We start from the raw sequence: 15,877 nt of genomic DNA, 5'->3' as shown, positions 1-15,877 counted from the left end.
TTAAACAAAGAGTTAATTCAAATTGATGAATTATCAAATGGAGAGTATTTGAGACTTTGATCAAACTTCTTGACCGTCCAAATCAGATGCGCATGCTTGTGTTTTTTAGCTTTCCACCGGATCGAAGATTAGAATGGCTGAGAGCTTTTCTTGTTGCATATTGAAGGTTAGTGAATGTGGATGTTGTATTGTAAGATTAGTATTTAATTTTATGATGTGTTTTTGGATGTAAGCTCTTTAGAAGCTCAACATTTTATTAAGCTTGTTGTATTGTAAGATTAGTATTTTATGATGTTTTTTGGATGCAAGCTTTTGAGAAGCTTAACATTTTATTAAACTTGTTGTATTCTAAGATTAGAATGTTATGATATTTTTTGGATGTAAGCTTTTATCAAGCTCAACATTTTATTAAGCTTGTTGTATTGTAAGATTAGTATTTTTTGATGTTTTTTTTTTAATGTAAGCTTAACATTTTATTAAGCTTGCTGCGTTGTAAGATTAGTATTTAATGATGTTTTTTTTTTTATGTAAGCTTTTGAGAAACTTAATACTTTATTAAGCTTGTTGGTATTAGTTAGATCATGATGATGAACTTGTTTAAGTAGTTTGTGTAGTTTAATTTTTATGAAGGTTTTTGAATGTAAACTTATAAAGCATAACACTTAATGAAGTATTCATATGACAAATTATTATTATTATTAATTTATTATATAATGACATTTTAATCTTTATATCACTTATTTTCTTTCAATTCTTATTTAGGAATCTATATAAAATTGCATTATAGAATCTTATTAAGACTTCAATATTCTAATTTTAAGTTAGGAATCTATACAAAATTGTATTATAGAATATTGCCAATTTGTTTGAAAACTGCAATAAAGAAACAAATTGCCTAAAGAATTTAATGTTAAACTTCCGTTATATTTAACGAAAAAATTTGGTAAAATTATAAAAGATTAGGATATATTAGGAATTTAATTGGAGGTACACAATAAGAAGCACACAAAGTACAATATGTTATAGCAGATTATTATACCAACATTTTTTTTAGTTCCAGTTAATGGTCTAACATTATTGGCTCTTATTATAAGTGTAGAAACATTTGATAAAATTATAAAAGATTAGGATATATTAGAAATTTAATTGGAGGTTGCACAATAAGAATCACACAAAGTACAATATGTTATAGCAGATTATTACACAACATTTTTTTAGTTCCAGTTAAGGGTCTAACATTATTGGCTCTTATTATAAATGTAGATATACCAAACAATATAATTAAAATTCAAAATAATTTTATTCATATTTACCAAATACTGAAAAAGAATTTGAATTGCTGTTTTATCCTAGTTTATTCATTTCCTACAAAATTACAAATCCATTCCTCATTAATTCCTCCTCCCAATCAAATCCTTGTGTGGGCCCCAAGAAAATTCTTTGACTTCTTCATCACCCCAGTCCCAAGTCCCCTGGCTGCTGAAACCCCCTCACTCCCTATGTCCCCCACCGGCACCCATCCACCAACTAAAGCGAAATTCTCAGACTCACAACAAACAGATTCATACATTTCAAACCCCCTACTCTCATCTCTCTCTCTCTCTCTCTCTATATATATATATATACAAAAGTCAGAATTGCTTTTTCTCTCTAAGGCCTTCCCTTGTGCATGTGCACTACTGCCGCTGCTACACCTCAAGGTAAAAATTCCATTCTCTTTTCTCTCTCTATACACACAACCACTCTGAAATGCATACCATTTTCTGTTTAATCATGTTTTTCGTATATCAAATGGGAGGGGAGGTGTGATTCAAACTACCTACACCTACACAAGTTTTTCTTCAAGTGTTTCCACCGTACCTACAAGCTTTTACTGCTTTTATCTCCTCTCAATCTTCCCTATTCAACAACATTTTCTTAATCAAAAGGAATTAAATGGCCGGCTTTTGAGTTCTTGTATAACAAAGAAGAAACTCCTTCTTTTCTTTTTATTTATTTATTTTTTTTAAATTTTTTGTTGTCAAAATTAGACTTGAGATTTCATACTTAAAGACTGAAATCTCCATTCTGCAATACTATTGTATGAAATTGCAAACGATTGCAGTTTTTTACTGACCCAAAAGACATGGGTTTTCTGATTTTTTTTTTCCTTAAAAGTAAATAAATAATTATTTATTTTTAATTTAATTTAATTTTTTTTTTGTAAAAGATATGTGTACGTCACGTATTGCTGTAGAATTACTACTGTTGGCTGGTTGCTTCTTCTATTCTACTACCCCGTTTTAAAGAGAAACCGTACTATCAAACCCAGCATTAATTGTACTGGTATCCCATTGAATATCTATGTGCAAACTTCTCACTGCTTCACAGCTTCTTTTTTTTTTTTTTTTTTTTTTTTTTTTGAAAATACTGCTTCACAAGTTTGATTTTTAATTTTTTGCATATTTATTACCATTATATATATATATAATATTAATTTAGGATGCATAATGCATTACATACTTTATTGTACTTCAAAAGAAAACGGAAAATTACACTTTTATCCTTAAAACTATCATTGACAAATGCACTTTTCGTTTACATTATGTACGAAAAGTGAGCATAATAAGTTAATAAAAAGACGAAAAGTGCAAAACAATTAGCTTATAGGCAAAAAGTGAGAAAGATCAACAATTAGGAACAAATTTTATTTTTGAAAGAAAAATTAAGAATTAAAATTTTGTTTTACTCTATTGTTGTTTTGTTTTTTCCTTTCAAAGTTGATTGGATTTGGTTCTCAATATTAAAACTATGTCATACTAACTAAAGCTGAGCTGATAGTTGGATTGTTTATATATTATATGCTGAATACTAGAGGACGCAATATTAAGATTACGAGTGACATTTTTTATGGTTAGTATCCTCCAATCAGGTGGATTTTGTATTTAAGATCAATAGTGAGGAAATGTAATTATGGATCTATGATTTTGAGTATAAAATTTTTGGGGTCATTTATTGATGGTATTTTTTTTTTTTAAATGTTGGGCAAGTTACCAAGTATAATTAATGTATGTTTTTTCTTGGTTTGTGGGTTTAATTGAGTAGGTACTGTTTGGTCTGCTGGAATGGACACAAAAATGAGAGAAGGGCAGAAAGGCTGTGGTGGTGAGGAGGCTACTGTTGTGCCTTATTCTTCAAATCATTCAAGGAGGGGAAGCTTTGGCAAACCTTCTTGGCTTCTTTGCTCTGTTGCTGGTACATACATATAATCATAACCTTCATGCTTCTTCATATTTATAATTTACTTTTCGATCAATATCATTTTATCTGTCTTGTTTATTATATTTTGAATGATGACGCGTATAAATATAATGTTTTAAAATAAAAATTAATACTTTAAAATTAAATTATATTAAATTATTACTTCATGTTTGAATAAAAAAATTCAAATCTCAAAATTTTAATAGTACTCAGCCTAGGTTAAAAACTGTAGTTTATTTATGTCTAAGGATGGGTAAGGTGGGGCATAACAAAAGTAAGTAATTATTATGGCCCTACCAGCTTGCATTTCCATTTGGAATTATGTCTGCTGTAGTTAATAGATGAGTCCAAATTTTACTTTAAATTGTATGATTTCATAAGAGTTGTTTACCTTTTTCGATGATGTTTTACTCTACTAAATTGATGGGGGATTTGAGGGCAAATTATTGTGTGGACTGTCCTGTGTAGACCGTAATAAAAAATATATTTTTAATATATTAAAAGTACATTATTTATGTACTGACTACACATTATACAAAATAATATATTTTCACTACTCAAATAATGTATTTTTCTGAATATAATGTACATTTTTAATACACTAAAAATAAATTAGTTATATACTGAATGTATATTATTTGATAATATAGTTCATACAATGTGGACCATAGTTTATACAATAATGATTGGGATTTGAGTACTAGTCAATTTAATCATCACCCACAACTAGTCAATTTTTTTTTTTATTTGACAACTTTGCTATTAATTAAACAAACCAAAAGATCAAGACTAGTTAAATTTGAAAGTTGAAGATTACGAACAATTAATTAATAGACATAAAAATGATTAAATTAGAGTATGTAAAACTTTGGGGTAAATAATATTTGTAATTAAATTTCTTATGTTAGGGTGAAACTTTCATTCCCCAGGGAAAAATGAGTACATTTTTGGATGTGTGGGAAAAAGTGAGATGAAAGGTCACTCTCTTCCTTACTGCACTATACATGGCGACACAGAAAAGTTGTCCAAAAAAAGCCTGTAACTTTTGCTGCTAATGTCAAATCTGTTTCAACCCTTGAACATACTGTCACAGTACCTTTTTGGGTTTTCAAAATTTGAACCAAAATAAATAAATAAAAAAAATAAATTACACCCAAAAAAAGGAAAAGAGTGTGGCAGACAGAAAATGATTCTTCCTTAGAATTGTTTTCTGTTTTTCAGAGGCACAGGGGTATCATGTTATTGTCTTGTTTCTGTGGATGCTTGCCTTTGTAGGTCACAAACTCAGACTATGATTTGGATGCACACAAAGAATCCAATGATGCACACCGGCCTAGCTATTGCCCATTGTTAGTACTTAAATAATAATGCACAAAGTTAAGGTGCCAATAATTTCATAAGATGACCATATATGCATGTTTTTCTAGGGTGTGCACCGATTAAAAATTGCCACCTGATGACCTTTGTCGGTATAGGATCACAAGGAGGTAAACTAGTTTAGGTTGTTTATAGCTTACCGGCTCAAATCAAGGTTACGAAATGACAAACTAGCTTGGGGTTGTCGACCATGCATGTTTTAGGATGACGAGGGAAATCCCACGACCCTTTTGGGTGTAAGTAAATTTTGCCTTGTGGTCGTAATCGACAAAAGACCATAAGGAAGTAAACCAATCTAGGTTATCCATAGTTGATCAGCTCAAACCAAGGGGACAAAGATTCGAACTTGTGACCTTGTGGTTATAAGTGTTGATATCTCGCCATCTTAACTAGGGTTAACCCCTACCATGCATGTTTGGTTCTTTGGTTGGTGTTCCTAGTTTCTGCCTGGTTTTAGACACAATTATTTTAACCTTTGAACCTAAAAGCTAGTGTCTTTATACAATGATTAAGGATCATTTAGTAGATCCCTTTAAGCTACCACAATACGGAATATTTAACGTACCGATCCTTTCTCTACATGTTGCCAAGATGGTTTAGCATACAAACTTATAACCACAAGGTCATGAGTTTGAATCTTAAACTTTTTGGTTTGAGTCCGTCAGTAATGAGCAATCTAGGTTGGTTTACTTCATTGTGATCCTTTGTCAATTAGGGACGATCACAATACAGGGTTTACTTAGTATACATTCTCGGATAGTGGCTGTGGATATTTGTGTTGTAGATTGCCATAATTGAAATGGTAAATATGTGATGATTTCATGAATTTGAATTGGAAGAAATTATATATATTTATAGCTGATTTGGTTTTGAATTTGAAACAACTAAAGATATCATTGTCACTTGGTACCATTGTTTTCAGCATCGTCTTATATGGCAGGAGATGGGCCAAAGGGGTCCATTTCTTGACCTTATACGCAATAAATCATCAAACAAATGTGATCTCAATTTCAAACTTCAAAATTTTCTATATTCTAATAAATGCACAATTTTCAATTCAAATTTGCGTTGTCTCTGTCAGATTCGGTTGACAAAGTGAAGAAAACAAAATAAAATGTTTTTTTTAAGTTTCTCTGTTACAATGTAGTATCTGTAATTATTTTCTCAATTTATTATTCTCGTGACTTTCCATTAGTATCTGTAATTATTTTCTCAATTTATTATTCTCGTGACTTTCCATTTGGGAGGTTGTTTTGTGCCAAAATTTAATGTTCTTTAAAAAAAAAACTTTTTCTTCCATATGAATTGTTCTTTTCTAGAAAAAAAATTCATGAATAAGTATTGTTAGAGCATAAATTCAAGAGAAAGGGCAAATCCCCACTTAATTACTAAACATTTGTATTCTCTTATAGACTTGACCTTGAACAAATGTAGATTAGATGAGAGTTTTTACAAATGTAGTAGCCTTATAAAAAATTATTTATTATAACATAATTGCACATTCTATTTTATTAAAAAGAAATAGAACGAAGTAACCCCATGAATAAATGTACATTTTTAATATACTGAAAGTATATTATTTGTATACTGAAAGTACATTATTTGGTAGTATATCAAATAATGTACCTTAAAAATGTGAACCTTTTAAGTTATAACGTATTAAAATTATATATTTAATATATTAAAAATGTACTTTATATCTAACCTGTGGCCACCTTTTAAGGAAGGGATTGAGGGGCCCCCACTAGAAAGTTTTCCTTTCTCAAATCCTAATCGTGTTGTAAAATATTTATAAATTAAATATTACTCATAACAATTAAGAATTTTTTCTTTTTTTTAGGATGATTGTTTACAAGGTAGTATTTGTTCTATACTGTTTCAATTTGAAGCTAATAACTTTTATTTTTTTTTGGTAAGATTTGGATGAGAGGATGAAGGTGTTGGGAATGAATCTCCCGGAAGAAGGCAACGCAGATGACAGTTTTGCCAAACGTGCGGACGGCTACTACCAGCAACGCCCTCAGCTGCTGGCTTTGCTTCAAGATTTGTACAATGGCTACCTCTCCCTGGCCGACCGCTACTGCCAGGGCCTCGCCAAGACACACCATTACCACCGCTACTCCTCTCCCATCCCCTCCCTCCACTTCACTGACAACGAAGACGTTGTTGATCAGGAAGACAATGGGGATGGCGGCGTTGATTCATCGGATGTAGAGAGCTCTCTCTCATTTCAAGCTCAGTTTCCTCCCCAATTAGGAAATCAAGCCAAAGTAGACCCTGATATGATCATTGCAGACTTGGTGGTTAGAACCGTGGAGTGCGAGATCATTCTGCACGAGCTCGCCCAGGTGGAGAGGCGCAGCTCAGAGTCGTCGAGGAAGATGGAGCTGCAGAGGAGCCTGGTGGAGGTGCTGGAGTCGGAGAGGCTGATTTTGCTGAACGAGAACGCCAGGCTTGGGTACCAGGTCTCTGCACTGGTGGAAGAGAACAAAGGGCTGGCATCCGAGTCTCTGTTCATGAAGAGGAAGGCGGCTGATCTCGCGAGATGCCTGCTGAAGATGAGGGAGGACCATAGGGTGTTCATGCTGAGCCGCAAAATCGAGGACCTTCAAGGCCAGGTCCATGGGCTGGAGAAGAGGAACAGGGAGTATTACGAGCAGCTCGTGAAGCACGAAGAGGAGAAGAGGAACAAGATGAAGGTGAAAAGTTTGGGGAGCTTCAAGGGGTGTTTTCAAGTCCATGGAGATGTCACTTCTTGGGTTAACAACAATGGCAGCAGTAGTAGTACTAGTATTCCTACTGTGAAGAAGATTGGTCAGCAAGGCAATGGGGGTGGTTCTAAGCTGTGGGGTAGGGTCAAGAAATTTGACATCTTTCTTTGTGGACCTTATTTCAACCCCACCAACTGCTAAACCAACTCGGCTCGATACCATAAACCTCGGCTCACTTTGCTCTATACGCTTCCCTCGTGACATCTCGCCAATTTAAGACATTCACATCGCGTGAGGTGTAGTCGGAGACCATGGTACCAATTGGCAACTATCTAAGCAAAGGGCATGGAGTTTCAACTAGTTTGCTAGGGAAGAATGATGGCCTTATTGTACACTAATAGTCTACAACTGCTTAGTAGCAGACAATATGATGCTTTGCAGACGATTATGTATATCAAACTCCTAGTTCATTTGCTATAAGTGCATATATTTGCAGCATCTCCCTCTGGCACTTCTAACAGCACTATCAAATATTATGGGGTTTTTACTAAAGTGGAAAATTTAACATAAAATGGGAGAAGTGGAACAATAAAAAATGAAAAACTTGTTTATTAAACTCACTTCTCCAATTTCCTAACCTATCTCCATTCTTCACTTTTTCATTGATTTTGGAGAAGTGAAAATCAGACTTCTCCAAATGGAAAATGGGAAAAACAAGCATGAACAGTAATACCCCCAAGAAATGAAAAACTGAAAAATGAAAAATAGAGAATTGAAGTGAACAACCCTAACTCTTTAGGCAAATATACATTAGAAAACAGCTTTTAGTGTATGCTTCACAGATCCTCCTATATTTACTAGGTAGCAGTAACTGGCTACTTAAACTCTTTTGTACAAGGTGTTTATTTACAACAAATATGCATGGGTTTTTTTTTTGAAAATAATTATGCCAACGTTGAAATGTTGAGTTTGATGAAACAAATGAACACAGTAGAACTCATCTCAAATTGCCGGAGCCAGTTTCTCCTTGAGCTTAGCTATCCGAGCCTGAATAAAAGTGGATGCCCCGAGGATTTCATAGGCACAAGAGAGCAACACTCGTCATCATATTCAGAGAATTCAGACAAATATTTTATAGTCAAAGTTCAAAGCGGGGAAAGGGTTATCAAGGAAAAAAGCCAAATCTGCTGCAAGACATTTGCTAATGCAAAAGACTATGAAAAACCTCAAAAGGAAAGACACATGATACCTTATCACACTATATAGCAGGCTGAGTAACTTGATTCAATGCACCTTTTCAATTGAATATAGCATACGAGATGGGATTTTTTAAGTTACAATTCATGAGGTGCATTTGTGCATTCATGGGAGAACATTCCTTCATGTGTAGAATTCATTGTAAAACAAATATATGCTTCATTTGTAACTAAAATGCACAATGAATTGCCTATTTCTAAGAAAACTCAGAGTGTGTTTGGTTCGAACATGGGAATCGGAATGGGAATCAAATATTTGATAATTGGAATGGTCTTGGTAAATGTATTTTGCATGTTTGGTAGTAGGGTGGAATTGGAATGATTACCAATATTGATGTTTGATTATGTATGACCCTATAATCGGAATAAAGATTTTAAAATTACAAAAACAAAAAAAACAAGGCAATTGGATGAAGTGAGGAGAGATGAGTGAGTAGGCGACAGAATGAGGAGGCGATTAAATGAGGAATAAGGTTGAATTAATAGAATGATAATGTAATGAGTTTTGTAAGTAAAGGGATAATCAAATCCTATACTTGTGTTTTAAAAAGTTGTCAACCAAAAAATGTGTATAACTTTCATTCCCATTTCTTGTGTCTAACCCCATGAACCAAACACACCCTCACCATTGGTAAATTACTAGAATCAATACGAAAGTAAAGCCTATTAAATGCAAGCATTTGAGTCTCACCCAAAAGACATTTTTGTAATCATCAGCATCATAAAACCAAATGGAAATTTAGGATCTTAGGCTTTATATTAGATGCTACCATACATTTTATACACGGAAGGGCAACAAATATTAGTAGTGTGTCAAGTCTTTTAGTTACACATGCAATTGACAACATGTATGGGTAGAATAGATGCATCCTAGTAGCATTAACAAAATTTAGAGCAAGAAGTCTGTAACATTTGTACCACTAAAATAAATATGGACTTTTGAATTTTGTGCTGATTGACATCAAAATAAATTATAGCAACAGAGTTTCTAATAAAGCAGGGACATACAAATATTTGAGGATGATAAAACAAAAGGGCAAACTATATCTACTCCAAAAAAAATAGAGAACTGAGTTCGCACCTTGAATGATTTGGAGCGACGTATGGAGGGATCCAGATCTAAAGCCACTGAATAGGAATTCTCAGCAGCCTCAATCTGGTCCAAAGCCATTAAAGCATCACCTTGGCATAAATAAGCCTGTAAAGTTAATATCTCAGTTAAGGTCTGACTATATGTGCATTGAATCCATTGTTACTAATGGTTAGAATCCTTATACAAAAATTTGGTGATGTATATTGATAGATAGATCTTCATTAAATACCTGACTTTGCCTTTTTTTTAGGAATTCCTGATTCCAAGGCAGCTTATCACAAGCACCCCTCCCCATACGACTAGTTGGAGGGGTTGTTCACCTTTTGAATAAAAAAAGTAAGTAGTAGGGGATTCATAGGAACTTTCATTCTAAAAGGAAGCGAAAAATAAACCATTAGTCAATAGGAGCCCTACTTCCCTCTTTCCTACCCTCATCACTTCAATTAAAGGGCAAACCCATTTCTTAGTCACTAGGCGGAGCACCTTTGGTACTTCAATAGGGCGAGCTGTTTGATAGTGACTTCTTTCATTTGGTAGGGCGACGAAAGGCTACTTCAATTTATGAAACAGTCGGAAACTCGAGATGGTTGCCTTTGGAAGCTTTCACCAGTAACAAAAGCCTCCCGACATAATCAAAAGGAAGGAGTGAGGCTGATTGAATCCAATCCATAAACTCGGAATTGAAACAAAGTTCGTTCCCTCATTAAGTAGGTAAAGTAGGCATACGTGTTAGAGAGATATGTGGGATGTTGAGGGATTAACTCCTAGCCTAGAGTTTTGAGTTTGAGTTGTGGTTGGCATCTTTAATTCCTCTATGTAAATAGCCTAGCATGTATAACTTCTTCCATCAATAAATACACACTACTTTATACAGTAATACGAACACTTCTACCCTGATAATTAACATGGTATCAGAGCGGTCAAGAGTGAGGTAGTGGGTCGTGTTTGGAATTGGGAGGCGACACCAGTGTTTGAGTTTCGCTGCCGACGGGTTCACACGCCGGCGCATGCAGTGGTTTCCAGCGCCCTCTCCGATCACGGTTTGTACAGCTGGTCTCATCTCCCTGTGCTGAGTTTGCCAAGGTATGGTTGGGGTATCAAATTTCAAAGGGGTGTCGGTGTGTTGTTGAGGCAGTTCGGTAGGAGTAGTTTTTCGACTGTTTTTTAGCTGAGTTTATTTGGGGAGAATGGTTCAAAGAAGAACCATAACTGTATTATCTACCCCTTCTAAATTAATTGATATAATGCTTGTTTCGGATGGGTCTAATTTTGCTGAGTAGAAATTTTTGGTTAAAATAAATTTGAGTGGCATGGATAAAGATGAACATCTAACTAACAAGTGTCCAACAAAACCAAATGCTGCAAAAGAGAGGAAAAATAATGATAAAACTCTTTTGTCGCGTATAATTAATTGTATTGATATGAAGATTATATTATCGATGTAACACTGTAAAATCGTGAAAGTAGTTTGGGAGTTGATAGATAAATGGTTTAGTGGGACACGGAACTTAAGAAAATTATATCAGTTATCCCAAAATGTCTATTGTCCTAGTAAAAAAAGACAAGATATTAGAGATTATTATTATGCCTTTAAGAATGCAACCCTGCAACCTATAGGCGGTCTTCCATCCTACAACCACCCAAAAAGGAATTGCAGTAAACTTGAATAGGAATTCTACAACGATAAAAGAAATCCGCATAAAAACACTACTAGATCGAGTACCTGTGATTTCGTACCCAGTCAAAATCTTAGCTAATTGATTGAAGTGGGTAGCTCTAGTAGACCCATAAATCATGGAACAAATAGGGTGGGTAGGCCCACGCACTACACTACAGGTATAGACGCAAACCCTTGTCGTTACAGTATGTGTGACACCGCATACGGTTCACACAAAGACTCCTAAATCCACCTGAGTTTTTTCTTCCACCTCTCCTATATATCTCTGTGTATGTATGCGCGCGCGCGCACACACACTTGAGCCTTTTCTTCCACCTCTCCTATAAAATCATTGCTTCAAAAAAATATATATATAATCATGTTCAAATGAGAACAATGTTTCATGTGAAAAGTTGGACAAATTGCATTCGCCCATCTTGGGATATCTAATGGCTAGAAAATAAAGAAAAACATGATGTAATTTTTGTAATTATTTTAAACTTCATCTGTGCACTTAGAAAAGCTTGATAGTGCATCCATGATAACTAACAATGCACTAAACTTGAGTGCATTGTCATAGATCTTGAGTGTATTATCAGTTGCCCGCGGATGTACTATCAAACTTTTTCAAGTGCCTAAATGAAGTTTGTAATAATTACAAAAATGTCGCCATGTTTTTTTCTCCCTTTTAGATCAAAGCTTACCACTTACGCCAAAAGTTATAACTAGTAGCGAAAGCGCAACATTATTTCCTTATAGACCGCCATGACATTGTTCGATACACTAGTGCTTGGCCTTTTTACCCTTTAATGGCCTCCGCCTAACAATCCCCCAGCCACCGGGTGCTAGACTTGGCCTTTACCGGCCTCCGCCCAACATAACTCAAACTTTAAAGTGTATTTTGCAATAATACAGAGTGCATCTAGCGTAATGTGAAATTGCACTCCATATTTTGTTGTGAAGTGCAATTTACAGTTAGAGATAATTACCAAAATGCCACAACATTTTTTTCCTACCCTTTGTTTTAGATTTGTTAGATATATGGACAATTTAAAGTGAGATTGTGAGAACAATGATTCTTGTAAAAAATAAGAAAAAATACACTGAGATTTTCATAATTACTATTTACTACAAGCTTCATAGTGCATTCACTAATATGCATATTGATTTATACATACATACATGCATGTGTATATGTGTGTAAACATACACACACATATGGATGTGTGTGTGTGTATATATATATATATATATATATAGAACACCAAGCATGCTCTTAAAGGATCGAACCAAAAACAGTGGTAATCAACTTATGTAAATAAGTGAGTATTAAGCTAGTAACAAAAAACAAACAAAAAAAACAGCATAACAGTTATGAACTTATAATAAGCAACTCACGTCTGAATAAGTGGGAGCAATATTTAGAGCCTCTTTAGCATCTTGGAGTGCTCCTGCTGGGTCTTCCATTGCCAACCGAGCAACTGACCTGAATATATACAAGTTTGTTAAGCTAAGAGGCACAACTAAAAGTGAATTGAGATTTGTGTGAAACAGAGTTCTACTTCTCTCTATTGGCAGAAATCCTTACAAAATGATTATCAGAGGGTCAAAACCCATAAAATCACAAAAGCAAAGATGGATGAAAAGCTTTGCATTTAATAGCAGTCATGCTAAATATCATTTTAATATTGTTCTCTTAAATATAAAAGAGTAGATTAAAATTACTATCAATCAAATCAGAGAGCTTATGTAGCACACACCTGTTTCTATATGAAATATGTACACCACCAAATGGTTTTAGATAAATAGCCTGCAGAATGAAATCAATGAATAAAACCGCACAATCAGTGACCTTTCCAACCGTAGACACTGAAAATTTGAAAAATGATTATTTTTAAATATTAATATAATTGAATACATTTTGGATAATATTGATATTATCTAATTTGTTCAAAAGAGAGTTTGAACATATCCAAAATCCTCCTATCCTACAACTATAAATAGGAGCTCTCATTTCTAGAGAAAACATCTGGAAAGCTTTAAAGCTTATTCAGAGATCACCAAAAAATGATCCTGATGCATATAAGTCCTTCTTTGAAGATCAAGTGGATGCCCTTCAGTGGAGTGGCGACATCCAATTGAAGAATCAAAGGACTATTCAAAGATCTTGTACCCGCATTGAAACACTCCTAGGATGGTCAAAATAATCATTTTATCAAGACATCTATTGTTCTCTCAGTCGAATGGAATACAGTAGCTCAACATTAGAGGTTAAAGTTTTACAGAAAAGGTTAAATAACAACTAAGAAGAAGGTTATCAAGTCAATAAGATGCCCAATGATCCAAAACATGAAAAGTAAACAGAAGAAATATCTGCTTCCAGTATACTCAACTACATGAGCCAATTACTACAAAGAAGTAATCAACAGTGATTTATTTCCATTGGACAAATTAAAGGAGATCATTACAAAAATAAAACTTAATCCTTACAGGTGTCTCTTTCCATTTCTGTTCTGGCATACAAATAGAATAGACACAGGGAAATTATATAATGATGATATAATTAATAAAAATAATGGGACAGTTTGTAACAAAACTAATTAGCGTTGTGCCAATCTATCAGCAACACTTGACGAACTAAAAGAACTGTATATTTCAGTCTATTAGTCCAAATACTGGTTTGACTACAATCTTAGGGCAGAAGTGATTATCCACTCTGAACCTCTTAAAAGTTCTTGAAATTTTAATTATATGTTGTTCTCATTTGATATGCTACATTGCTACCAAGTTGATGTCTACTAAAAGGTAAATTCGGCATTTTGAATATATTTACATACTTTGAATGGAGGAATTCTTTTCTAAGCCTCTTGAAATGTAAATGTGTGCATTCAAATGCTTCAACTAAATTGGAATACCTTGCAGATTGCCAGAATCCTCTGGTTTACAACATTCAACTACTAATCACAATCTTTTATCTTTTTTCTTTTTTTTTTCCAATTTTCATGTCGGAAAAAAAAAAGAATAAGGCTCTGTTTGGTAAAACTTATTTAGAGCTTATAGCTTCTATCCGGGTAGTGTTTCAAAATGCTATCCCAAATAAGCTTTCAAAATAAGCTTCTATGACTTTTTAACTCTTTTTTACTTTATTTTATTTTATTTTATTTTATTAATTTACAAAAATAACATCATTTACCCTTCATTAATCAAAATTCTAATATCTTAGTTTATTCTTTTATGTCTTTTTCCACTTGTCAGCTGATTCAACAATTAATTTCACTAAACACTTCAATTTCAATTAGTTAAATTATTATGTACTAGCCAAACCGAGCCTAAATTGCCCATTACTAGCTTCTAGTGGTGCTTAATTTCTGAAAGAGTAACAGAATTCACAATGATTTTAACAAAAAAGAAATTTGTTGAAAAAAGAAAAAGAAGGAAAGAGAAGTCAGTGTTATACCCGAGAGAGTAAATGGAAGGCCTGGGAGAAATTGCCCTTATCCATCTCATCTTCGGCTCTCTTCCTCAATGCCAGTGCCTCCAAGCACTTGTTAGTCTCAGTCTCAATATCAGTACCATCTCGGCCAAGGCAGAGGAAGGACATCATTTCCGCAGCCCGAGCAGGGGTGCCGCAGTGCTTGATAAAGACGGCATCGGGCAAGACGACGACGTTTGGTCCGGCGCCGCATTTACCGAGGCAGCCGCAGGCGGTGACGGAGACATGGGGCGGCGCGATTCCGGATAGGACTTGAAGAGATTCTAGAGAACCCTGTCTCCGGCAAGTCCTATTTGTGCATACTCGCAACTCTAAGCTCCTCTTTTCGGCTTCTTCATGTTGAAATGATATGGATAAGGGCTTTGTTTTTGCTGCAACTGAGATGGGTTTGGAATGGGGGAGAGAAGGGGAAGAAAAGGGAGTGCGAGTGAGAGAGCTGAGATGAAGAATCACCTTCATCGTCTCAATCTCTATTCTTCTTCTATCTTGCGTTAGTCGTCCAAGATATTAGCTCAGACTGTGTGATAATCCATCACACAAATTATTCTATTATTAAAATGAGTCTACTCATATTTTTATTTAGGAAGTAATAATTTTTCATTATAAGACTCAGTTAAATACATTATTCATTATTATATTTTTTGGTACATTTTTCACTTTTCACGAAATTAGGCCATCTTCACCCTTATAATCTTCTCTCACTTACAAAATATTATATAAATTTATAATTATTTAATATTCATTCCCCATCCATACAATTTCTCTCCTCTATAAAAAAATCCTAGTATCGACATTATCTTATAAAAAATTATTTATGTTAACAATAAAATAATACTAATACATACATACATACATATATATATATATATATATATATATATATATATATAAAAGTGAGGTGCCTAAAAGAAAAATTATTTTTTATTACTTTGTTTGCCACATAGATTAGTAAGCTTGCTACTACAGCAAATTTGCTAAATGCATGGTAGCTTTTCTACCGGATGTGATGTGATTTTATTATTATTTTTTTGAAACGAAGGAAGGGGAAAG

At 34.0% G+C, this 15,877-nt stretch overlaps 2 protein-coding genes across 2 annotated transcripts; one reads left to right on the top strand and one right to left on the bottom strand.

The window, feature by feature from the left end:
* The first annotated feature begins 1,487 nt into the window (after window positions 1–1,487).
* LOC115996435 (kinase-interacting family protein) lies at window positions 1,488–7,826 on the top strand. Its single transcript, XM_031235650.1, has 3 exons — window positions 1,488–1,700; window positions 3,085–3,234; window positions 6,535–7,826. Exons 1-3 carry the CDS (start codon window positions 1,670–1,672, stop codon window positions 7,527–7,529), a joined length of 1,176 nt encoding a protein of 391 aa, XP_031091510.1. The 5' UTR covers window positions 1,488–1,669; the 3' UTR covers window positions 7,530–7,826.
* Window positions 7,827–8,079: 253 nt separating this feature from the next.
* On the bottom strand, window positions 8,080–15,354 carry LOC115996445. The gene is made up of 5 exons (XM_031235666.1): window positions 14,792–15,354; window positions 13,095–13,144; window positions 12,733–12,820; window positions 9,666–9,782; window positions 8,080–8,375 (listed from the first exon to the last, which is right to left on the bottom strand). Exons 1-5 carry the CDS (start codon window positions 15,284–15,286, stop codon window positions 8,331–8,333), a joined length of 795 nt encoding a protein of 264 aa, XP_031091526.1. The 5' UTR covers window positions 15,287–15,354; the 3' UTR covers window positions 8,080–8,330.
* Window positions 15,355–15,877: the final 523 nt, after the last annotated feature.

Source organism: Ipomoea triloba, chromosome 11 (genome assembly GCF_003576645.1).
Source record: "Ipomoea triloba cultivar NCNSP0323 chromosome 11, ASM357664v1".
In the NCBI taxonomy this organism is placed as follows: domain Eukaryota; kingdom Viridiplantae; phylum Streptophyta; class Magnoliopsida; order Solanales; family Convolvulaceae; genus Ipomoea; species Ipomoea triloba.
The sequence above is the reverse complement of the archived record's forward strand: the minus strand, read 5'-3'. Positions and strand labels throughout refer to the sequence as shown.